Source organism: Ailuropoda melanoleuca, chromosome 11, assembly GCF_002007445.2.
Source record: "Ailuropoda melanoleuca isolate Jingjing chromosome 11, ASM200744v2, whole genome shotgun sequence".
NCBI lineage: Eukaryota > Metazoa > Chordata > Mammalia > Carnivora > Ursidae > Ailuropoda > Ailuropoda melanoleuca.
This window is the reverse complement of record NC_048228.1, coordinates 11942088-11965386: the sequence shown is the minus strand read 5'-3', so window position 1 is coordinate 11965386 and position 23299 is coordinate 11942088. Positions and strand designations below refer to the sequence as shown.

The following is a 23299-nucleotide window of genomic DNA, read 5'->3' as shown; positions in this document are numbered from 1 at the left end:
AAAGTGGGGAGCAGCCTCGAGGTGGCTGGCCCAACCACTCCCCGGGTGACCTGGGGCCAGCCTGTGACCCTCCTGAGGCCTCAGTCTCCCCGTGTGTTCACAGGATGGGTTAACCTGAGAATCCCAGAGCGCCTTCTGGTTTGGGCTGAGTCCCACAGGCTTTGTGATCCAGGATTCTCTCTTCCTGCTCCGTGGCCCTATTTCATATCTGTGTAGTGCCCAGGGAGGGGTACCACAGGGTATTCAGAGCCCTGGGGAAGGGGGTGGGGGAAGGGTAAAAATGCAGATTCCAGGGTGTCCCTGCTCTGCGGCATCACTCTCAAATAGGCCCAGAAGCTACACTGTGTGACCTGAGCTGAGCCGGGTGGGAGCCCTAGGCCCTACCTGGCTTGAGGGATGATGTTCTTCCCCCCCTCGCATGGGCTCAGACAGTAAAGGAAGCTTGAGGAGTGGGAACAGCTCAGGAAGACAGACAGGGGCCCTTCCATTCCCACTCCCATCCTATTACACCCAGTACGACCCCGCCCCAGGCCTGGCCCCTCTGCCGCCGTGCTCAAAGCCCCAAAACTGCCATGTCTGGGCCTGGCAGCCCCACTCTGGCCCCTGCCCAGCTTTGTTCCTGGCCTCCCCCCGCGGCCCCTGCGGCTGGGCCCGAAGCCAGAGCTGGAACCACAGACATAACAATCCAGCTCGAGCTTGACCTGGAGCCAGAGGCAGGGGGTGGGCTGTGGGGGCAAGGATGGAGGGGCAGGGAGGGAGAGGGGAGGGAGTGAGGGGATCTGTGGCTGTGAGAAAGGCTCAAGGCTTTGGTGGTCTGGACTGTCACCACCAGGGCCAGGGTGTCCTGCCCCAGACAGACAGACACATACACACACACACACACGTATACGGATGTCCCCCAAACACACAGAAAAACCCCAGAGCACCACTTGTGTGGTTATACAAAGGAAACAGAGGTCCCCCAAACACCATATGTTAAGATCCTTCGCACATCGTCTCCAGAGACCATGGCTGGTGTCCCCCATTTACAGAGGAGGAAAATGAGAGCAGACAGGCAACGAGCAGCCAGGCCAGGACTTGAACCCAGGCTTTTCTCCAACGGGCTCAAAAGGCCAGGCCTTTTCTTGTACAGCCAAGTGACCCCAGGGAGGAACAAAAGGGTGGAATCGGAATGTACTTCCGGATGGAGTCACAGGCTGGTCACATTAGCGGGCGCTGTGACCCAGGCAGATAGAGGCGCACAGTAGGACTCACAGCACCACTGAGGCACGCACGGACCCCTGCCCCTGCTGGCCCCCCAGCTCCCACCTACCTGGCTGGCCCGGAGCTCGCTCTCCGTGGCCTGCAGGGTCCTCTCTAGGGTGGCCAGCTGGTCCAGGGCAGCCCGGCGCTCCCGCTCGCTGCGCCGCACGCTCTCTTCCTGCTGTGCCAGCTGGGCCTGCGCCCCGCTCAGCCGTCCATCCACGCCACGCCGGGCTGCGGCACCCCAGCCCCATCAGGCCTGGCCAGGCCGCAAGGCACCCGGCCTGCCCTCCACCCACCACAGGGCCCTCGAGGGTCTGCCGGTCTGGACACATGGAGGGGGGCTGACTAGGGAGGGTCCCCCAGAGGAGACAGCCCCCCAACTCGGTCATGGTGGCCAGGGCAGGGACACAGGAGCTGTTCAGGCCAATCCCACAGGCCCCCCCGTGGCTGCTAAGAGCACAGAGAGCAGAGCAAGGGGCCAGGGGGTCACACGCACCTTCTTCACTCTCGGCCACGGCCTTCTGCAGCTGCCTCACCCGTGACATTGCATTGTCCCTCTCGGCCTCCAGCTCGGCCAACTGGCGACTCAGGGTGCTCATCTGGGCCCGAAGCTCATCCTGAAGCCCCAACGTCCGGGAAAAGGGAAGACCTCCGCTCTGACAACCCGCAGTGCCCCACAGGGCCCTGCGCCACCCGGGTCCCTCTCCAGTCGCTCACACCCAGCCTCACCCGTTGTCTCTGGGCACTCCGCAGCTCCTGCAGGAATTCCCGGAGGGCCCCCCGCACCACCTCCGGGTCTAGGTCTGGAGATACTGGGGAGATGGCAGGTCCTGGGGATGGTGGCTCAGACCCAGGGCTGCGTTCCAACAGGCTGGGGCTGCTGAGCCCTTCACCGCTTCCTAGGGCAGGAGGTGTGCTTAGAGGTGCAGGAGCCCGGGTCTCTCCTGCCTGGAAGGGGCCCACGGGCTCCTCAGGCACCACCTCACCCACCCTGCCGCACCCAGCAGCTTGCGTGAGCTTCCCGCTGCCCACTGGGTCCCTCACCCTCTTGCTGACCCCTTCCCAGCCCCCACGGCCCTCAGAATAAAACCCAACTTTCTGGGGCGCCTGGGTAGCACAGTGGTTAAAGCGACTGCCTTCAGCTCAGGGCGTGATCCTGGCGTTCCAGGATCGAGTCCCACATCGGGCTCCTCGGCTGGGAGCCTGCTTCTTCCTCTCCCACTCCCCCTACTTGTGTTTCCTCTCTCGCTGGCTGTCTCTCTGTCACATAAATAAATAAAATCTTTAAAAAAAAAAAAATAAAAAAAAAAAATAAAACCCAACTTTCTTGCCATCACACAGAGGCCCCCTGCTGCTCACCCTAGCACAGCCCTCTCACATTTTACAAGCTGTCCATTCCACATCACCCTCAGGTCCCAAGTTCTAGAACACTCCCCTTTCCAGCACCAGGGCCTTTACGCATGCTCTTCCCTTCTCTTGCCAGGGCTTCTCTTTACCTGGCCCATTGCTTTAGGCCTGCTCTCCAGAGGTATATCTGACCCCAGGCTGGGTTGGGGTGATCTCATCTTCCCCCCCGAGGCTCTGAGATCTGCCTCCCCGCCCAGACCAGGACCACTGTGAGGGCTGCACCCCAAGGCCAATCCAAAGGGGGACACTCCACCCCCTCAACATCTCCCTGCACTGAGTGCTTCCTACGTGCCAGGCACTGGGCTCTCCTGACATCCTATTCCACCTTCACGATAATTCTCTGAGAAGTAAGGACCAAAGTCCCTCCACACAGGCTGGACAGGCTCAAAGCAGTTAAGGGATCTATTTGGTCCAAAGCTGGAAAGATCCCGAGCTGAGAGAGGGAACCAGGCAGAAAAATGAACTCAGCCTGAAAAGGTGGGAGGGGCAGTGCACAGAGAGACAGGGCGGCACCTGGAGGTCAACATCCGAACTGCAGGGTAGGGGGCCAGCCTTCCCCTAGCAACCTCTTGCCTGGGCCAAGCGACACCCAAACCGCCCCATAGCTCCATCAGCACCCACAGGACCCAGAGCAGGACATCTACCCACTGCCCCCAAGAGCCCCCACCCCAACAGAGTGAAGCTAGCATCTTCACAGTGGCCTGCGAGGATTACCTGAGCAAGTCCTTTGTCCCCATCTCCTCACCTCCCACTCCCCTACACTTTGCTGCCCCCTCTCCGGCTGCTGCTCTGGACTTTGCTGTTCACCGGACAGGGGAACTGCCACTCAGGACCTTCCACTTGTCCTCAGAGTCTCTTCTCCTACTCACCCTACCTACCACCTCCTCAGTGGGCTCTCCATCTCCCACACAAACACCCCTACCCCTGCCCTTGCTGTAACTTCAAAATTCTTTATTGCAGGGCGCCTGGGTGACTCAGTTGGTTCAGTGCCCAACTCCTGATTTCAGCTCAGGTCGCGATCTCGGGGTCCTGGGATCGAGCCCCAAGTCGGGCTCCACACTCAGTGGGGAGTCCACTTGAAGATTCTCTCCCTCTCCCCATGCATGCATGCTCTAAAATAAAAATAAATCTTTAAAAATTTTTGTGATAAAATATATGTAACATACAATATGCCTTCCTAACCATCTTTTTTTAGGTTTGTTTGGTTTTTTTTTACGATTTTATTTGAGAGAGAGAGCAAGTGAGAGAGCACAAGTAGGGGGAAGGGCAGAGGAAGCAGCAGACTCCCCGCTGAGCAGGGAGTCCGACGTGGGACTCGATCCTGGGACTCCGGGATCATGACACGAGCTGAAGGCAGACGCTTAACCGACTGAGCCACCCACGTGCCCCTTTTTTTAGGTTTTTAATTAAGTAATATTTATTAATGTTATAGTTAATGGGGTCTGTGTGTGTCTTGTTTAAGAGATCCTTTCCTGCCCTAAAGTTGTAAAGATATTTTCCTATATTGTCTTTTAAGAGCTAGAGTTTTATTTTTTGCATTTAATCTTAAATCTACCTGAAACTGATGTTTATCTAAATGTGATGTGATCTAAAATATAATGTAAAAAATCCCCCCATATGGACTCTCAATTATCCAAATACAGGTTATTGGAAAGCCGATCACAGATCAAGCTTCCAACATAGATCAGGTTTCTTTAGACAAGGGGGTCTGGTCCTTGACTACTCAACCAACGGCTGTCTCAGGAGCACAGCTCCTCAAGGACCCAAGTTTTATATTAACTTTTATCTTTGGCAAGGGCTAGCCCCACCCATCTAGTTCTTTTTCTTCAAGTGTGTGTGTTGGCTTTCTGAGCCTTTGTTTTTCCACTGAAGCTACAGAACTGGCTTGTCAAGTGTGACACACGTACAAAGTTAGCATTTGGATTGGAACAGCATGGAATCTATAGATAGATTTCTCAGAACCGACAACTTTATAATAGTGGATTTTCTGATACACAAACATAGTATATTTCTATTTAGGTTTCCTTTAATGTCTCTCAATAAAATTTATAGTTGTGTCCATAAAGGTCTCGTGCATATTTTATTAGACCGTTAGAATAATTTTTTTCCTGCCTAGTAGAACTTATCTGTAAAGGCATCTAGACCTGGTGTTTTCTTTGGCAGAGGGAATTCTTAGTGCTAGTGTAAATGCTATTTATCATTTATGCTGTTGGCAATCTACCAACAAACATTTTCTGTTTCTGTTGATATAATAAAATACAATTAATTTTTGTATGTTGACCTTGTTTCCAGCAACCTTACTGAAGTTTCCTATTTGTTCTAACAATTGATTGTAGCTTCTCCTGTATTTTCTACATAGAAAAATCATGTGATCTGTAAATAGTGGTGATTTTGTTTCTCCCTTCCTGAACCTTAACATGTTAATTCTATGTTTCTTACCATAGGGTCCTGGCTAGGACCTCTGAGACTTCCATGACAATATTAAAGAGAAGGGTTAAATGTAATATTTGCTATAGAGTTTTGAAGACCTGGTTTATCAATTAAGGAAATTTTTTTTCTAGTTTTCCCAGAGTTTGGATCATAACTGGATGTTATATTTTATCAAATGTTTTTTCTGCCTCTATTTTGATGGCCTAACCATCTTGAAGTGTACAATTTAGTGATTAATGATATTCACATTGCCATGTGACTATCACCACTGTCTGTTTCCAAATCTTTTCCATCACCCCTATTTTGGATTGAACTGTGTCCCCCCCACCAAAAAACTAACAGGTTGAAGTTACAACCCCCGGTACCTCAGAACGTTAATTTATCTGGGAGTAGGATTGTTGCAGATGGAATTAGTTAAGATGAGGTCCTGGTGGAGTAGGGTGGGCCCCTAATCCAACACGAGTGGTGTCCTAACATAAAGTGGAAATTTGGACACACACACACACAAGAAGGCCATGTGAGGGCTAGAGTTCTGCTGCCACAAGCCTAGGAACTACAAGCAGCCGGGAGACAGGCCTGGAATAAATTCTACCCTAGAGACTAAAGAGGGAGCACGGCCCTGCCAACACCTTGATCTCAGACTTCTGGTCTCCAGAACAGTGAGACACAAATTTCTGTTCCTTAAGACAGTTTACGGCACTTTGTTTTGGGAGCCCCAAATAAACTGACGTGTACAACCTCAAACGGAAACTCTGTGCCCACAATAACTCCCAATTCTCCGCGCCCCCTAGCCCCCAGGAACCCCTATCTACTTTCTGTCTCTATAAACGCTTTTCTAGGCATTTCATATAAGTCGAATCATACTATACCTGTCCTTTTGTGACTGGCTTCTTTCACTTAGCATCATGTTGTCCAGACTCATTCATGTTATAACATGTGTCAGAATGTCACTTTTTTTTTTTTTTTGAGAGAGAGAGAAAATGCAAGCTGGGGGCGTGTGGCAGAGAGAGAGGGGAGAGAGGAACAGGGACAGAGAGAATCCCAAGCCGACTCCATGCTCAGCGTGGGGCCTGACACGGGGCTTGATCTCATGACCCTGAGATCATGACCTGAGCCGAAGTCAAGAGTCCAACACTTAACCGACTGAGCCACCCAGGCGCCCCAGAATGCATTGCTTTTTAAAGCTGAATAACATTCCTTTGTACGGATCCACCACATCTCGTTTATTTGTCTGTCGATGGAGACACTGGTTGATTCCACTCTGGCTACCGTGAATAATGCTGCCATGGGCGCTGGGGTACACCTATCTGTTCCAGCCCCCCTTTTCAAGGTCTTTTGCTTATAAACGAGGGGTGGAATTATTGGGGCACATGGTAATTCTAAGTTTTCTGAGGAACTGCCACACTATCTTCTATGGCCTCCAGCAGGGGTGCTGTTTTACATTCTCACTAGCAATGTCCCTTGATGCCTTTTTCCTTACCTACTTCCCAGCCCTTACCACCACCCAATCCGTTCTCTATTTCGTTTATACGCCGCCTTTACCGTCTGCTGCCCCTGCCCCTGGACTATAAACTCCGTAGGCGTAGAAATGCTCGGCAGTTTTGTCTACTGCTTCATCCAACTGTATTCAGCACATAGTAAGTGCTTAATAAATACTGAATAACTGAAAGAATGTGATCCTGGGGCTCCGTCTGTGGATTCGAAGAGGCAACGACTCAATATCCCCTAGTGAATTGCCACGATGCTAAGATTCCACAGGTTCTATTCTAGGCCCTAGAATTGACATGATGTCAGGCTGAGACAAGGCCGATGTTCTGGGAAGGTGTGCTCACACTCCTGGAGGCAGACGGGTGACATTCCCAGGGTCATCCACCAGGCCTTGGGAGCAAAGGGGTCTGGAAGGATTTCTGAAGGAGCTGCTGGAAGGGCTCTTAGGCTGGGTGTGTCTCTGTCTGGCTCTGACGCTGGGTTCACAAGCCTAGTATGGAGGGGTGTCAAGCTAGGGGCGGGAGACTAAGGAAGATGGGGTGCTGATGGGGAGAGGGTGAGCATCGATTCTCTTAGCTGGAGCCTCAAAGATTCAGAGGAGTCAGGGGCCTTAAGAAGCAGCACCATCACCCCCTTGAAAATATAGCAACCCAAGAAGCACGTATCAGCGAAGGGGAGGAGCCTCGCCAAGCACCCCAAAGGGAAGGAAAGTGACATGGGGGCGGGATTGAGGCTCATCGTCAAGGAGAAGGGCAGCCCGGCTCCCCACCCCGCCCCCCGCGGGCTCGCAGGTGGAGCTGAACTAGATGGGGGTGTGGCCACGGGCGGGGACTCCGCGAGACACGCCCCGCCCCGCCCCCCACTTTCCCGCCTTCGCGCTCTGCTCACCTCCGGTTGGCGCGTTCCGGGCTGGGGAGCCGGGCGAGGGCAGCGGGGCCGGGCTAGGGGAGCGCCCGAGCCCGAGGCCCCGGCGCAGAGCTGAGCGCAGGCCGCCCAGCTGTGCCTCGGCCGCGCGCCGCTGCGCCTCCACGCGGGCCAGCTCGGCCTCCAGGCCTTGCGCCCGGCCCTCGGCCGCGCTCAGCCGCAGCCCCAGCTCCGCGGCCTCGACCCGCGCCGCCTCCAGCTTGAGCTCCAGGCTGCGGGAGTGGTCCAGCTGCTGCTTCTCCGCGCCGCGCACCTCCTCCAGGGAGCCCAGCAGGCCTCGCTCGCGGGCCCGGAACTCGCCCTCTTGCTCCTGCAGCTTCCTCTGGGCCCCCTGGAGCTGGGGCGGGCAACGCCAGGAGGTGGGGGTCAGCAAGCCTCCCCCAACCCGGCGCGCCCCGCCTCGCAGGCCCAACTCGGAGTCCACCCACCCCCAAAAGCAGCTTGCACAACATCTGATTTTTAGTGGTCCCCACCCAGGCAGGATATGCGGAAATATTCCCGGGACTGTGGGGGTCAACTACGAGAATTTGTTTTTCCTCTTCCTTCTGTGTATATGCCTTGTAATAGACACAGTTTATTAGTAATAAACAGCCAGCACTTACATAGATAGGACTTAGTATTTCCCAAAAAACTCAACTCTAATTACCACTGTGAATCATCTCTGTTTTACAAAGAAGGAGACTGAGGCACACAGCAGTTGCATAACTTACCCAAGGCCACACAGCTACTAAGTTGAGAGCTAGGACGCAAAGCCAGGCACACTGGCTCCAGAGGCTGTTTATCTATGAGGCTGTACTGCCTCTCAGCGTACATCGTTTATCAATAAATCACACAATGGGGCATGTACTAAAAAATTATTTTCTGATGGAGTGCATGGTCACACACCCAGCCCTCTGGGTAGTCATGAATCACTAGAAACCACCATTTACGGAACACCTGGAAGGCAGGACCTATGCCAGGGCTCCCATCCCATGAATGCTCTGAAGCACGGAGAGGTCAAGTGACTTAGTCAAGGTCACACAGCAGACTCACTACAGTGAAACAGCCAGGAAAGGAGAATGGAAAAAGTGCAGGCTTTGGAGTCAGACAGACCTGGGTGCCTGTGTGACCTTGAGTAGATCCCTTGACCTCTCTAAGCCTAAGTGTCTGGGTGTCTGTGTAAAATGGGGCTAAGTATACCTACTTCCTGAGGCAGCTGGGAGATTCAAACCCGGTTAGGTCTACAGAGCTTTCCCTCACCCCCCCCCACCCCTGCTATAGTTCTTGCAGTTTTTATTACTATTATTATACCTGAAAAGAATCTCAAAGGGCAGGAAAGAGGGCCAAGTCCTAGGGAGTGATCTCTCAGAATGACTCCAGGGCTGGAGTCCCCACCTACTTCTTGCTGGTGGGAGGAAACACAGGGCACCCCAACCGTCTCCTAAGACCCTCCCCATCCACACAGCCCACCCAGCCGAATTACCTCCTGCCGCATGGCCTCCAAGCTGGCCTCGCCCTTCAGCAGCTTCTGTCGGAGGCCCAGGGCCTCCCGCCGGCCCTCCTTTTCCGCCCGCTCGCCCAGTGTCAGGCGGCCCTGCAACTCCACCAGCTCCCGGCCCAGCCTGGCGTTCTCAGTGTCCAGCATCTTCATCTGTGAGAGAGAGCGGACACAGGGAGGACCTTCTCAGCATCCACAGCCCCTTCTAGCCCAAGGTGTTGGAGGCCTGTTCAACTCCACTCCTATACCTTGCCTGGTCCAGGCACAGGGGGCACTCAGGACCCAATTCTCTAGGGACACAAACATTGAACACCACCTCAAAGCCACTGGGAACCTCCCCAGATAACTTCACCAAGCTCCAGCCCCGCCAGGCACCTGGGCACCAAGGACCTCCACTGCCCGCCTCATCGTAACCACTCCCCATGGGGAGTGCTGGACCCCCGACAGAACAGTGACTCTGGAGGGGAAGAACCACAGCTTCCCGGCCACCCTTCTCTCCGGGGATGCCTGACTCTTACAGAGTACTTACCTCGTGTCCACCCTGCTCTAAGCACTTCAACTGTGTGAGCTCATTTCATCTTCACACAACTCTATACGGGGCACGTACTAACATTATCCTTATTTAACAGACAAGAAAACTGAAGCTCAGAGAGGACAAGTGACTTGTCCAAAGTCACACAGCCCACAAGCAGCAGACTGGGAGTGGATCTTGGACAAGCAGAATGCAAAGGTATGTTCTAAGCCCCTATTTCCCCAGAGGAGCAGGTGGGGGGTAAGGCCTGGAGGGAGGGGAACATAGATCGTGCCATAGCATGCAAAGCCCCCAGCAAGAGCCTGCCGCACAACTGTGACTTCCTCTCAGGGCCTCCCGTGGTTTCCCGGGACTTCCACACAACAGGAAGGGGCCTGAAGGGATAAACAGGGGCAATGGTGGGAGATGAAGAGAATCTGGTGGTCAGGCTGTGAGAGCTCTGGGCAAGGCAGAGCCGAGGAGCCCAGTGGGGCTGTCGCCTTTTCTGCAAGTCTTCTGGGAAAGCCTGAACAAAGGATGGTTTTTGTATTTTTAAATAATTGGAAATGGTTTGTTTTTAAATGGCTGGAAGCAAATCAAAGAACGACATTTCTTACACGTGAAAAAGGATATAAAACTTGACTCCACCGTCCATACACCAAGTCAGAATGGAACCCATGCCCACGCATTTCTGTATCGTGGGGCTGCTTTCTCGCTCTGATGGCAGAGTTGGGGGGTTATGACAGACTGCGTGGCCTGCGACGCCAGAAACAGTTACTGTTGGGTTCTTTACAATGTTTGCCAGCCCCTGACCCATCTCACAGGGTGTGCACCTCTTCTTGTTCCTAGTCTCCTTTGAGATTTGGACAAGAGCTCCAGACCCTCTCCTGGGAGAAATGTGAATGACTACGTACACAAATGTATACACACACACATACACACACACTTTTGCACAGTTTCAGGGGTTCTTGAGAGGCCTTGTTAAAGGTCAAGGCCCTGGCTGTACAGATGCAGGGACCCAGGCTCCACAAACGGGGTGCTACTGGTCCGGCAGCAAGTGCCCGGGGAGGGTACCTGCCGCCGGAGCTCCTGCAGCTCCCTGCGGGCCTCCAGCCGGGCGCGCTCCACCTCCTGCAGCCCGGCCCGCAGCTCCTCGGCCTCCTTGCCCACGGCCACCCGCGCCTCTGCGAGGAGCGCCAGCTTCTGCTCCTTGTCCTCGTTGGCAAGCTTCAGGCTGGGGTGGGGGGAGGCAGAGGTCAGAGGCGGCCACAGGTCCCGGGAAGAGACACTGTGTGGATCTACACAGACGTCTGTTCCCCTAATCCCCTGAGTGGGTCCGGCCGGCTATTGGCCTAGAGGTGCCCCGAGTGCTACTTGCCCACGTGGCCTTTCCTGAGCTATGCCCTGGAGGGCCGGGGGCCAGGCCCGAGGCCGCAAGGAGCAGACCAGTGACTCCAAGGTTGGGGCTAGTGTCCAGGGTGACACCAGCAGGTGGGGTCAGAGTCTGGACCCAACCTTGCCTACCCTTTCTTTCAGATAGGAAAACCACCTAAAACCACCCAAGTGCCCAGCTGTGGTTCAAGGACAAAGACTCCCCATCTGTGTGATGTCCCCAGAACCGTGGGGGCGAAGTTAGCTTCCAGGGATGAGATCCAGTGTGCAGGATGGGCTCGGTGTAGGACTTGGGACGGGTCCCCTAGCGTCACCCCACCTGATCCGTTCGCTTTCAGCCTTCTTCACGGCTGCCCGCAGCTCCTCGTTGGACCGCCGCAGGGCCTCGCGCTCCTGGACACCCTCACTCAGGCTGCGCCGCAGCTCGCTGGCCTCCTGGCGCTGGGCCTCGCGGCCATCCTGACCCTCGCGCACCTTGCGCTGGGCCTCCAGCAGCTCCCGCCGCAGCCCGTCCCGGGCATCCTCCAGCAGGCGCAGCTGCGTCCGAAGCTCTTCTGCCTGGGAGGGTGGCAGGTCGTCACGGGACAGGGTACAGGCCCCACTCCAGCTGGGACTTGGCACCAGCCCACCCGTATCCCTGGCCACAGGCACCTGCCCCCTCGCTCTGCAACAACTTAGACCAGACGTAGCAGTTCTGACTTGGGGCAGAGCACGCTGGACTTAGTGGGGTCTGGGCCTGAAATAATCACCCACTGGGATCTTTCTACAGAGGGACACGAAGAGGGCAGGGACCCCCACCAGTGCCCTGGGTCCCACACGTGCATCACAGGACTACAAAAATGCTTACTGCCTCATCTCTGCACTGGCCGTTCATTTGTTCTCACATGCAGGGACAAATCTTAAACTCTTCTAGACCCCAGCAGGCCAGGTCCCCAGTGGCATATAATGCACTGCCCAGAACAGGGTGTGGGGGGAGGGCTGCCTCCAGCTCACCTCACGAGCAGAGGATTCCCGCTGCCTGTCCAGGTTTCGGGCCTGTTCCTGCAGCCTCTTCACCTCCTGGGCGTGGGCGGCGGCAGCCTCCTCAAGCTGGGCCCGTAGATCCCGCAGCTCAGACGTCAGGGCATTCACGGTGCTCTAGGACAGGCGGGCTCCTCAGACTCCGAGCCACCGTACCCCATCCCCGGCTGTTCCCAGCGGGGCCAGCTCAGCTGTCCACCTTCAGCTCCAAACACGGCCCCTCCTGCTGCCCGGCCAGACCGTCTGCTGGCCCCTTGATGCCCGGTGAGTGCTGTCCCCGTAGCTGTTCTCTCCCTCAGGCTAGGATTCACTGGGCAGAGCTCTGCTGCCTCCCTCTGATGGGGCCTCCCAAGCGAGGGCTGAAGCTTCCCCCACAGCCTGGAGGCTTCCCCAAGGCAGAGCCATGCCTCCCCCTTAGACAGGGGGTCCCTCCAGACAGGGCTGTGCCTCCCAGCTCGGATGAAGGCCCACCTGCCTGGCCTGCCCTACCCGGTCCTGCTCCTGCCGGCTCTGAGAGTCTCTCTTCTGCCGTTCCATCTCCAGGGAGATGGCGGCCAGGCTGTGCTGTGTGCCCATCAACTTCTCTGACAGTGCCGTCTTCTCCGACTCCTTCAGGGACAGGGCCTGGGCAGAGGCAGGGAGCAAACGGCCTTGGGGGCTTGCTTGGTCATGGGGGCATGCTTGGCCCTTCCCCGCACCCTGCCCTGGGAAATGTGCCCACTAGGGGATTGCCACCTTGTCTGGGTCACCGCAGGCGGACCCAGGGCAGCGGTGCAGACTCACCCCCTCTGTAGCCCCAGAAAAGGGCACAACAGCTGTAGCAATAAGTCTGGACACGGACACAACTCAGAAACCTCACTAACTTGCCACAACAGTTCTTGCCCTTCGCTATTCCCCTTTTACAGTTGAGGAAACAGACCCAAGAGGTAGTGACTTGCTCGGGGGACGTGGCTCGCGAGGAGGCGGACGCAGCCCAGCCTGACTCCATGCCACCGTGAGAAAGTCAGGCGCTCGTTCTCTTGAGGAACGTCTGCTGATACATGCAGGCCTCACAGGGACTGCTCGGAAGGCAGCCCTGGGGGCACCCTGGCCAGCCCGCAGTGGCAGACGGGATGGCAGACCGTGGGCCCGCTTTCCTGGACCCAACGCTCACGGTGTCTCGAATGCGAGGCATGGCTCGCTGGACATGGGTCTCAGCGACGCTTCCCACGTGCCCCTTGAGCTCCCCCATCCTGCAGGCGAGGACACCGAGACCCAGAGAGGGACTCCTAGCTCCTAGCTGCCGGGTGGCTGAACAGGGGCCCCTCAGGCAGCAGCGGAGGCCACACCAGGGCTCACACACCTGCTGCTTCTCGCTCTCGGCCAGGAGAAGGCCCTCATCCCGCTCCTGCTGCAGCGCGGCGATCTCTTCACTCAGCTCTTCCTTCTCGGCCTCCAGCCGCGCCAGCAGCTCCTCCCGCTCCCGCTGCAGCTGACTCTGCAGCTGGGCCCGCTCGGCCTCCAGCTCCCGCCAGGCCGCCTCCTGTGGGCCAGGCCCGGGCACGTGTGACCCACGAGGCTGGGCCCAGGCAGCCCCTCACCAGTCTCAGGGCAGCAAGAGCCGCTTGTAAGCCCAAACCCTGAGGGGCAGGGCCGGCGACCAGGTAACTACAAGGTGGGATGAGTGATCAGGGCTGTGCTGGGGACACGCCGGGCTGTGCAAGCCCCAGGGAGTGGCAGCAGCCTGGCCCGGGGGTCAGAGAACGTTTCCCGAAGGAGAGAGGGCAGCAGTCAGCCAATCAAGAGAGAAAAGAAACAGAACCCCAGGCCCAGAGTCCAGCCCCAGAGAAGGCCTGGAGGATAGAAGGAACCAGATACACTATATTTAAGGTCCCTAGAGCTTGGACTATGAGGGGACGTGGTGAGCAAAGGAACCACAGTCACAGGCAGCAGCCAGACCAGACCAGGCCCTGTGGGCTGTAGGGAGGGGTGGGCCGATTCTGAGAACAGCTGGAGCAAGAGAGAGCCTCAAGTCAGGGTGACACAGAACAATAAGAATTTGGGATTTGTTCAAGGAGTTGTTCGAAGTTATAGAAGAAGGATAGGGATTGGGGCTCAGGTAGAGAGGAGCTGGATGGGCTGTGAGGGACGAAGGGGGCCTGGGGGCGGCACAGCCGCTAGACAGAAGAGTACAGATTCGGTGACCTTAAGAGGCCAAGTGAGAAGGTGCAGGAGGAGTTAGAGAGGACACAGGAGTTTGGCTCCCTGGGGACTGGGTGGGTAGGTAGAACCCATAGGGAAAGAAAGGCCCCCTCGGGGTCCCAGGCAGGTACCTGGCCCCAGCCCTAGGCCCTAGCAACTTTGTGAAAAGTACACACAAGTGCTCCTTCTTCGAATGCTTTGCTGCCACCTGCTGGAGAAGCGAGATACTATCTGCCCAAACCCAAGAAGACTATACGGGGCCCTGGCGCCCCACTGGTCAGAAAGGGCAGCCCGAACCTCTGTCAGAGGCAGCCCTGTCTGACATGGGTGACTCAGGTCCCCTGCCCCGAGGCCTGCTCCAGACCGTATCTCAGTGCCATCATAACAGTGGAGCACTTAGGAAGAGCCAGTCGTTATGCTAAACCCTTTATCTGGATTATCTCCCCTCATCCTCACGATACTCCACGTCCCCATTGTTACAGACGGGAAATGAAGGCACTCTAGGTAACCTAACCAGGATGTGGCCAAGATCAGGTCCAAACCCAGGCAATGAAATTCTAGAACCAGTGTTCTTAAATAGCTCTATTCTGTCTTCTAGGAACCAGGCCCTATGCCTTTTTATGTGCTCAGGTTCCAGAGTGGTCTTTCCTATGCAGACAGCACTTCTCAGTGAATGAAGATGCTTTCCTACTATAAGTCAGGTCAGCATTTCCCAAATGTGGCTGTGGATCCCCTGCATCCGGATCGCTGGGGCTGAACCAGCTTTGGGGCCTGGGAAACTGTATGACCGATAAGGCATAGCCAGTGGATTCTCTCAGCTGCCCTTAGGGTCCCTGGAACACAGATGAAGTTCCATTTCACAGATTTGGAGACTGAGGCAGAGTGAGAAGGATGAGTTCTCTGAAGTCACAGAGGAGACACTGGTTCAGATCCCTGCCTGCCCCAACCAGCTGCCCGAACCTTCTCTCGCTGGAGTCGTTCCAAGTCCTCCTCGTGGGCTGCCCGCTGCTCCCGCAGAGAGGCCTGGGCCTCCCGCTCAGCCTGCACCAGCTTCTGGGCCATCAGCTCCTTGTCCAGAGCTGCCTTCTCCTCTAAAGTTGTCATCTGTTGCCGTAGGCCTGCCAGCTCCCCTGCACAGGAGGGATGGGAGGAGGGGACAGGATTGGGACTCAAACCAGATGAGCCGTGCAGGCAAAATTCCAGAGGGGAGAGGGCCCCCCTGGGATCTAGGCTGTGTTCCCTTGGAGAAGCTTCTTGCCCTCCTGGGGCCTGTTTCCCCATCTGCCACGTGATTCCATTGGCCCTGTCCCCCTCCCTATCTAGCTGGAATGGCATCAAAGGAATGAAATGACATGAGGAAGCAAAAATATAACCGCCCCCATTAGGGATTGAGTGCTTACAAGGGGTCAGACCGTTGGCTGAGCACGTGGGAGACCTACTCTCACTGCAGGTTCATGATAACACAAAGGTAGCTTATCTTGTGCCCAATCTACAGAGGAGGAAATGGAGGCTCAGAGGAGACAGGTAATTCCACAAAGCTGCATAGCTTTCCGTAAGGCGTCTCCTCCAATGACTGATTGCCATAAACATGCCTGGTGGGCTGTCAGCACTAATGGACGTGACCATGGGGAAGCTACACCCCACATGGACCAATCTAGAAGCCATCTCCTGGGTCGGAAGCCCGTCAGAGACTCTGCCGGCATTTCTCTTTCTCGGTCTGTCTGGCTCAGGTAGAGGTGGACGGGAAAGTTAATTTTCACGGCCCAAGTGGATGCCTAATCCACGCTTGTTGAGCAAGAGAAACCCCTGAGTTCAGACACTGGGCAGGGAACGTGGAGGGAAGCAGGGCTGGGAGTGTGGGGCTGAGAGAGTCCACGGCTTTGCACAGAACTCCGACCTCTCTAAGCGCCCTGGTGACGAGAAACAGCCACCGCTGGCCGAGCCAGGCACTGTGCCAAGGTCTTCACATGCTTTTCTCACCTCATCCTGGCAACAGCCTTAGAAAGAGAGTGCTATCACCTCTCACTGTCAGATGAGGAACCTGTGGCCCAGAGAGGGAAGGGGCTTGCCCTAAAAAGCTCAGATCTAAGTGGCAGCAGCAGGATTGGAACTCAGGTCAGCCAGACTCCAAAGCCAGTGCTCCCAACTTCCGGAGACCCCAGGACTCGACAGGTTACGGCCTGAGCTGGAACCTGGAGTTCCCCATCCCCAACCCACGTGTCCCCATACCAGTCAGGGCTTCCTTGGCCAGCAGAAGGGTCTGCCCGTCGGCTTCCAGCTGCTCTCGGCGGGCCTCGAGCTGCGCCAGCTGCCGCTGCACCTCAAACAGGCTGCTCTCCAGGGCTTCCTTCTCCAGGCTGCAGCATACGCGATCCCTGAGGCCTTGGGACTCAGCCTCCGGGGCCCCAGGAAACTGTGACTCCCAGGGTGTGGCCAGCCATGGGCCAGGTGCCAGCCTACCTGCTCAGCCAGGCCCACGCTCCCTGGGGAATCCAGGGCCCGAGCTAGGGCATGCTGGCAAGCCTGGCTCCTAAATAACTGTCCCTGTGGGCCAGTGCCAGGGTGTGGCTGGTCACAGTGTGGCCCCGGGCAGAACCCCCCAGGGTGGGCTGGGCAGAGCCCAAGGGCCTTACCGTAAGCGAGTGGCCTCCTCTGAGAGGGTCCGGCCTTCTCGCTCAGCTGCCGCCAGCTGCACCGCCAGGCCGGCCCGCTCCTTGGCCAGCGCCTCCTTCTCCCGGGCTGCCCGCTCGAGCGCCTCCACCTGCCGCTGCATCTCCCTCCGTGCCTGTTCCAGCTCCTGTTCCCGCCCGCTCAGCTGCCGGGAGAGCTGGCCCCCGCCCGGGCCCTGTGAGNGCACAGAACTCCGACCTCTCTAAGCGCCCTGGTGACGAGAAACAGCCACCGCTGGCCAAGCCAGGCACTGTGCCAAGGTCTTCACATGCTTTTCTCACCTCATCCTGGCAACAGCCTTAGAAGGAGAGTGCTATCACCTCTCACTGTCAGATGAGGAACCTGTGGCCCAGAGAGGGAAGGGGCTTGCCCGAAAAAGCTCAGATCTAAGTGGCAGCAGCAGGATTGGAACTCAGGTCAGCCAGACTCCAAAGCCAGTGCTCCCAACTTCCGGAGACCCCAGGACTCGACAGGTTACGGCCTGAGCTGGAACCTGGAGTTCCCCATCCCCAACCCACGTGTCCCCATACCAGTCAGGGCTTCCTTGGCCAGCAGCAGGGTCTGCCCGTCGGCTTCCAGCTGCTCTCGGCGGGCCTCGAGCTGCGCCAGCTGCCGCTGCACCTCAAACAGGCTGCTCTCCAGGGCTTCCTTCTCCAGGCTGCAGCATACGCGATCCCTGAGGCCTTGGGACTCAGCCTCCGGGGCCCCAGGAAACTGTGACTCCCAGGGCCAGGTGCCAGCCTACCTGCTCAGCCAGGCCCACGCTCCCTGGGGAATCCAGGGCCCGAGCTAGGGCATGCTGGCAAGCCTGGCTCCTAAATAACTGTCCCTGTGGGCCAGTGCCAGGGTGTGGCTGGTCACAGTGTGGCCCCGGGCAGAACCCCCCAGGGTGGGCTGGGCAGAGCCCAAGGGCCTTACCGTAAGCGAGTGGCCTCCTCCGAGAGGGTCCGGCCTTCTCGCTCAGCTGCCGCCAGCTGCACCGCCAGGCCGGCCCGCTCCTTGGCCAGCGCCTCCTTCTCCCGGGCTGCCCGCTCGAGCGCCTCCACCTGCCGCTGCATCTCCCTCCGTGCCTGTTCCAGCTCCTGTTCCCGCCCGCTCAGCTGCCGGGAGAGCTGGCCCCCGCCCGGGCCCTGTGAGCTCCACTCCCCGAATCTCCCAGCTGCTCACCAAGCAGCACCCCAACCCTGAGCCCAACNCAGGGTCTGCCCGTCGGCTTCCAGCTGCTCTCGGCGGGCCTCGAGCTGCGCCAGCTGCCGCTGCACCTCGAACAGGCTGCTCTCCAGGGCTTCCTTCTCCAGGCTGCAGCATACGCGATCCCTGAGGCCTTGGGACTCAGCCTCCGGGGCCCCAGGAAACTGTGACTCCCAGGGCCAGGTGCCAGCCTACCTGCTCAGCCAGGCCCACGCTCCCTGGGGAATCCAGGGCCCGAGCTAGGGCATGCTGGCAAGCCTGGCTCCTAAATAACTGTCCCTGTGGGCCAGTGCCAGGGTGTGGCTGGTCACAGTGTGGCCCCGGGCAGAACCCCCCAGGGTGGGCTGGGCAGAGCCCAAGGGCCTTACCGTAAGCGAGTGGCCTCCTCTGAGAGGGTCCGGCCTTCTCGCTCAGCTGCCGCCAGCTGCACCGCCAGGCCGGCCCGCTCCTTGGCCAGCGCCTCCTTCTCCCGGGCTGCCCGCTCGAGCGCCTCCACCTGCCGCTGCGTCTCCCTCCGTGCCTGTTCCAGCTCCTGTTCCCGCCCGCTCAGCTGCCGGGAGAGCTGGCCCCCGCCCGGGCCCTGTGAGCTCCACTCCCCGAATCTCCCAGCTGCTCACCAAGCAGCACCCCAACCCTGAGACCAACCCAGCCCTGGCCGGGCTGGTGGGAGACCTGGGTTCAAGCTTAGGCTCTGCCCTGATGTGCTCTGTGTGCTTGGGACAAATCACAGCCTTCTCTGGACCTGCGACGTACACGCATACAAAAATATATAAGCGTCCTCACGCAGTCTGGGGAGTAACTTTCTGGAGGAGCTGAACATACCAAACAGACTCGGAGTGGAGACCTGGAGCCCTGCTCCCTGTGCCCCATGGCCCATCCCCTAAGCCCCTTCCCAGGAACCTGGGCCCTCTAGCACAGACACTGAAAAAGGTCCCTGGATGCCTAAAGCCCTACGGTGCCTTCCAGCTATGTTCTAAAAAGTCTAAGGTTCCATTTCCAAAAATTCTCCATCTGGTATCATATCATGATTTTTTACTGAGTGGTGATTCCTCCATCTACCAAGTGCTTACAAGGGTGTACTCTTCAGAACCATCCTTTGTGATAAGAACTATTAGCCCCATGTTACAGAGTGGGCAACTGAGGCATCGGGAGGTTGGGTAGCTTGCCCAAGGCTCCCAGCTAGCAAAGGGAGGGCTGGATTTAAACCCACAATCAGGACAGGATGCAGGGGGCTGGGAGCCTGAAAGCCCCTCCCACCTGCTCCCACCCCCACCCCCACAGACACCCACCTGGGCCAGCTGTTCCTGCAGCCGGCAGCGCTCCTGGCGCAGCGTGGGAAGCTGGAACTCCAGGGCCTCCCGGGCCTGCTCTGCCACGCGCAGGGAGCCCTCCAGGCCCTGCTGTTCCACCTCCTGCTCCAGCCGCAGCTGCTCCAGCCGCTCCCGCTCCTCCCGCGCCAAGGAGGCCTCCTGCTCCACCTGCCGCTGGCGGCCCAGCAGGGCTGCCTTCTCCTCTTCTAGCTGGGGCAGCCAAATGGAAGCGAAGGAGCAGGTCGGCTCAGCCCCCNAAAAGTGCAGGCTTTGGAGTCAGACAGACCTGGGTGCCTGTGTGACCTTGAGTAGATCCCTTGACCTCTCTAAGCCTAAGTGTCTGGGTGTCTGTGTAAAATGGGGCTAAGTATACCTACTTCCTGAGGCAGCTGGGAGATTCAAACCCGGTTAGGTCTACAGAGCTTTCCCTCACCCCCCCCCACCCCTGCTATAGTTCTTGCAGTTTTTATTACTATTATTATACCTGAAAAGAATCTCAAAGGGCAGGAAAGAGGGCCAAGTCCTAGGGAGTGATCTCTCAGAATGACTCCAGGGCTGGAGTCCCCACCTACTTCTTGCTGGTGGGAGGAAACACAGGGCACCCCAACCGTCTCCTAAGACCCTCCCCATCCACACAGCCCACCCAGCCGAATTACCTCCTGCCGCATGGCCTCCAAGCTGGCCTCGCCCTTCAGCAGCTTCTGTCGGAGGCCCAGGGCCTCCCGCCGGCCCTCCTTTTCCGCCCGCTCGCCCAGTGTCAGGCGGCCCTGCAACTCCACCAGCTCCCGGCCCAGCCTGGCGTTCTCAGTGTCCAGCATCTTCATCTGTGAGAGAGAGCGGACACAGGGAGGACCTTCTCAGCATCCACAGCCCCTTCTAGCCCAAGGTGTTGGAGGCCTGTTCAACTCCACTCCTATACCTTGCCTGGTCCAGGCACAGGGGGCACTCAGGACCCAATTCTCTAGGGACACAAACATTGAACACCACCTCAAAGCCACTGGGAACCTCCCCAGATAACTTCACCAAGCTCCAGCCCCGCCAGGCACCTGGGCACCAAGGACCTCCACTGCCCGCCTCATCGTAACCACTCCCCATGGGGAGTGCTGGACCCCCGACAGAACAGTGACTCTGGAGGGGAAGAACCACAGCTTCCCGGCCACCCTTCTCTCCGGGGATGCCTGACTCTTACAGAGTACTTACCTCGTGTCCACCCTGCTCTAAGCACTTCAACTGTGTGAGCTCATTTCATCTTCACACAACTCTATACGGGGCACGTACTAACATTATCCTTATTTAACAGACAAGAAAACTGAAGCTCAGAGAGGACAAGTGACTTGTCCAAAGTCACACAGCCCACAAGCAGCAGACTGGGAGTGGATCTTGGACAAGCAGAATGCAAAGGTATGTTCTAAGCCCCTATTTCCCCAGAGGAGCAGGTGGGGGGTAAGGCCTGGAGGGAGGGGAACATAGATCGTGCCATAGCATGCAAAGCCCCCAGCAAGAGCCTGCCGCACAACTGTGACTTCCTCTCAGGGCCTCCCATGGTTTCCCGGGACTTCCACACAACAGGAAGGGGCCTGAAGGGATAAACAGGGGCAATGGTGGGAGATGAAGAGAATCTGGTGGTCAGGCTGTGAGAGCTCTGGGCAAGGCAGAGCCGAGGAGCCCAGTGGGGCTGTCGCCTTTTCTGCAAGTCTTCTGGGAAAGCCTGAACAAAGGATGGTTTTTGTATTTTTAAATAATTGGAAATGGTTTGTTTTTAAATGGCTGGAAGCAAATCAAAGAACGACATTTCTTACACGTGAAAAAGGATATAAAACTTGACTCCACCGTCCATACACCAAGTCAGAATGGAACCCATGCCCACGCATTTCTGTATCGTGGGGCTGCTTTCTCGCTCTGATGGCAGAGTTGGGGGGTTATGACAGACTGCGTGGCCTGCGACGCCAGAAACAGTTACTGTTGGGTTCTTTACAATGTTTGCCAGCCCCTGACCCATCTCACAGGGTGTGCACCTCTTCTTGTTCCTAGTCTCCTTTGAGATTTGGACAAGAGCTCCAGACCCTCTCCTGGGAGAAATGTGAATGACTACGTACACAAATGTATACACACACACATACACACACACTTTTGCACAGTTTCAGGGGTTCTTGAGAGGCCTTGTTGAAGGTCAAGGCCCTGGCTGTACAGATGCAGGGACCCAGGCTCCACAAACGGGGTGCTACTGGTCCGGCAGCAAGTGCCCGGGGAGGGTACCTGCCGCCGGAGCTCCTGCAGCTCCCTGCGGGCCTCCAGCCGGGCGCGCTCCACCTCCTGCAGCCCGGCCCGCAGCTCCTCGGCCTCCTTGCCCACGGCCACCCGCGCCTCTGCGAGGAGCGCCAGCTTCTGCTCCTTGTCCTCGTTGGCAAGCTTCAGGCTGGGGTGGGGGGAGGCAGAGGTCAGAGGCGGCCACAGGTCCCGGGAAGAGACACTGTGTGGATCTACACAGACGTCTGTTCCCCTAATCCCCTGAGTGGGTCCGGCCGGCTATTGGCCTAGAGGTGCCCCGAGTGCTACTTGCCCACGTGGCCTTTCCTGAGCTATGCCCTGGAGGGCCGGGGGCCAGGCCCGAGGCCGCAAGGAGCAGACCAGTGACTCCAAGGTTGGGGCTAGTGTCCAGGGTGACACCAGCAGGTGGGGTCAGAGTCTGGACCCAACCTTGCCTACCCTTTCTTTCAGATAGGAAAACCACCTAAAACCACCCAAGTGCCCAGCTGTGGTTCAAGGACAAAGACTCCCCATCTGTGTGATGTCCCCAGAACCGTGGGGGCGAAGTTAGCTTCCAGGGATGAGATCCAGTGTGCAGGATGGGCTCGGTGTAGGACTTGGGACGGGTCCCCTAGCGTCACCCCACCTGATCCGTTCGCTTTCAGCCTTCTTCACGGCTGCCCGCAGCTCCTCGTTGGACCGCCGCAGGGCCTCGCGCTCCTGGACACCCTCACTCAGGCTGCGCCGCAGCTCGCTGGCCTCCTGGCGCTGGGCCTCGCGGCCATCCTGACCCTCGCGCACCTTGCGCTGGGCCTCCAGCAGCTCCCGCCGCAGCCCGTCCCGGGCATCCTCCAGCAGGCGCAGCTGCGTCCGAAGCTCTTCTGCCTGGGAGGGTGGCAGGTCGTCACGGGACAGGGTACAGGCCCCACTCCAGCTGGGACTTGGCACCAGCCCACCCGTATCCCTGGCCACAGGCACCTGCCCCCTCGCTCTGCAACAACTTAGACCAGACGTAGCAGTTCTGACTTGGGGCAGAGCACGCTGGACTTAGTGGGGTCTGGGCCTGAAATAATCACCCACTGGGATCTTTCTACGGAGGGACACGAAGAGGGCAGGGACCCCCACCAGTGCCCTGGGTCCCACACGTGCATCACAGGACTACAAAAATGCTTACTGCCTCATCTCTGCACTGGCCGTTCATTTGTTCTCACATGCAGGGACAAATCTTAAACTCTTCTAGACCCCAGCAGGCCAGGTCCCCAGTGGCATATAATGCACTGCCCAGAACAGGGTGTGGGGGGAGGGCTGCCTCCAGCTCACCTCACGAGCAGAGGATTCCCGCTGCCTGTCCAGGTTTCGGGCCTGTTCCTGCAGCCTCTTCACCTCCTGGGCGTGGGCGGCGGCAGCCTCCTCAAGCTGGGCCCGTAGATCCCGCAGCTCAGACGTCAGGGCATTCACGGTGCTCTAGGACAGGCGGGCTCCTCAGACTCCGAGCCACCGTACCCCATCCCCGGCTGTTCCCAGCGGGGCCAGCCCAGCTGTCCACCTTCAGCTCCAAACACGGCCCCTCCTGCTGCCCGGCCAGACCGTCTGCTGGCCCCTTGATGCCCAGTGAGTGCTGTCCCCGTAGCTGTTCTCTCCCTCAGGCTAGGATTCACTGGGCAGAGCTCTGCTGCCTCCCTCTGATGGAGCCTCCCAAGCGAGGGCTGAAGCTTCCCCCACAGCCTGGAGGCTTCCCCAGGGCAGAGCCATGCCTCCCCCTTAGACAGGGGGTCCCTCCAGACAGGGCTGTGCCTCCCACCTCGG

The 23299-nt window shown here is 57.8% G+C and overlaps 1 protein-coding gene across 1 annotated transcript in view; it reads right to left on the bottom strand.

The window, feature by feature from the left end:
* The window catches only part of LOC100470624 (rootletin), a 53206-nt gene that overhangs the window by 4846 nt on the left and 25061 nt on the right, over positions 1-23299 (bottom strand). The window contains 13 exon segments of the mRNA XM_034671258.1: positions 1313-1476; positions 1742-1862; positions 1975-2144; positions 7459-7831; positions 8957-9124; positions 10557-10716; positions 11194-11432; positions 11868-12011; positions 12384-12518; positions 13237-13416; positions 15036-15205; positions 17276-17403; positions 18305-18498. Of these exon segments, the coding sequence (XP_034527149.1) occupies positions 1313-1476; positions 1742-1862; positions 1975-2144; positions 7459-7831; positions 8957-9124; positions 10557-10716; positions 11194-11432; positions 11868-12011; positions 12384-12518; positions 13237-13416; positions 15036-15205; positions 17276-17403; positions 18305-18498 (2346 nt within the window).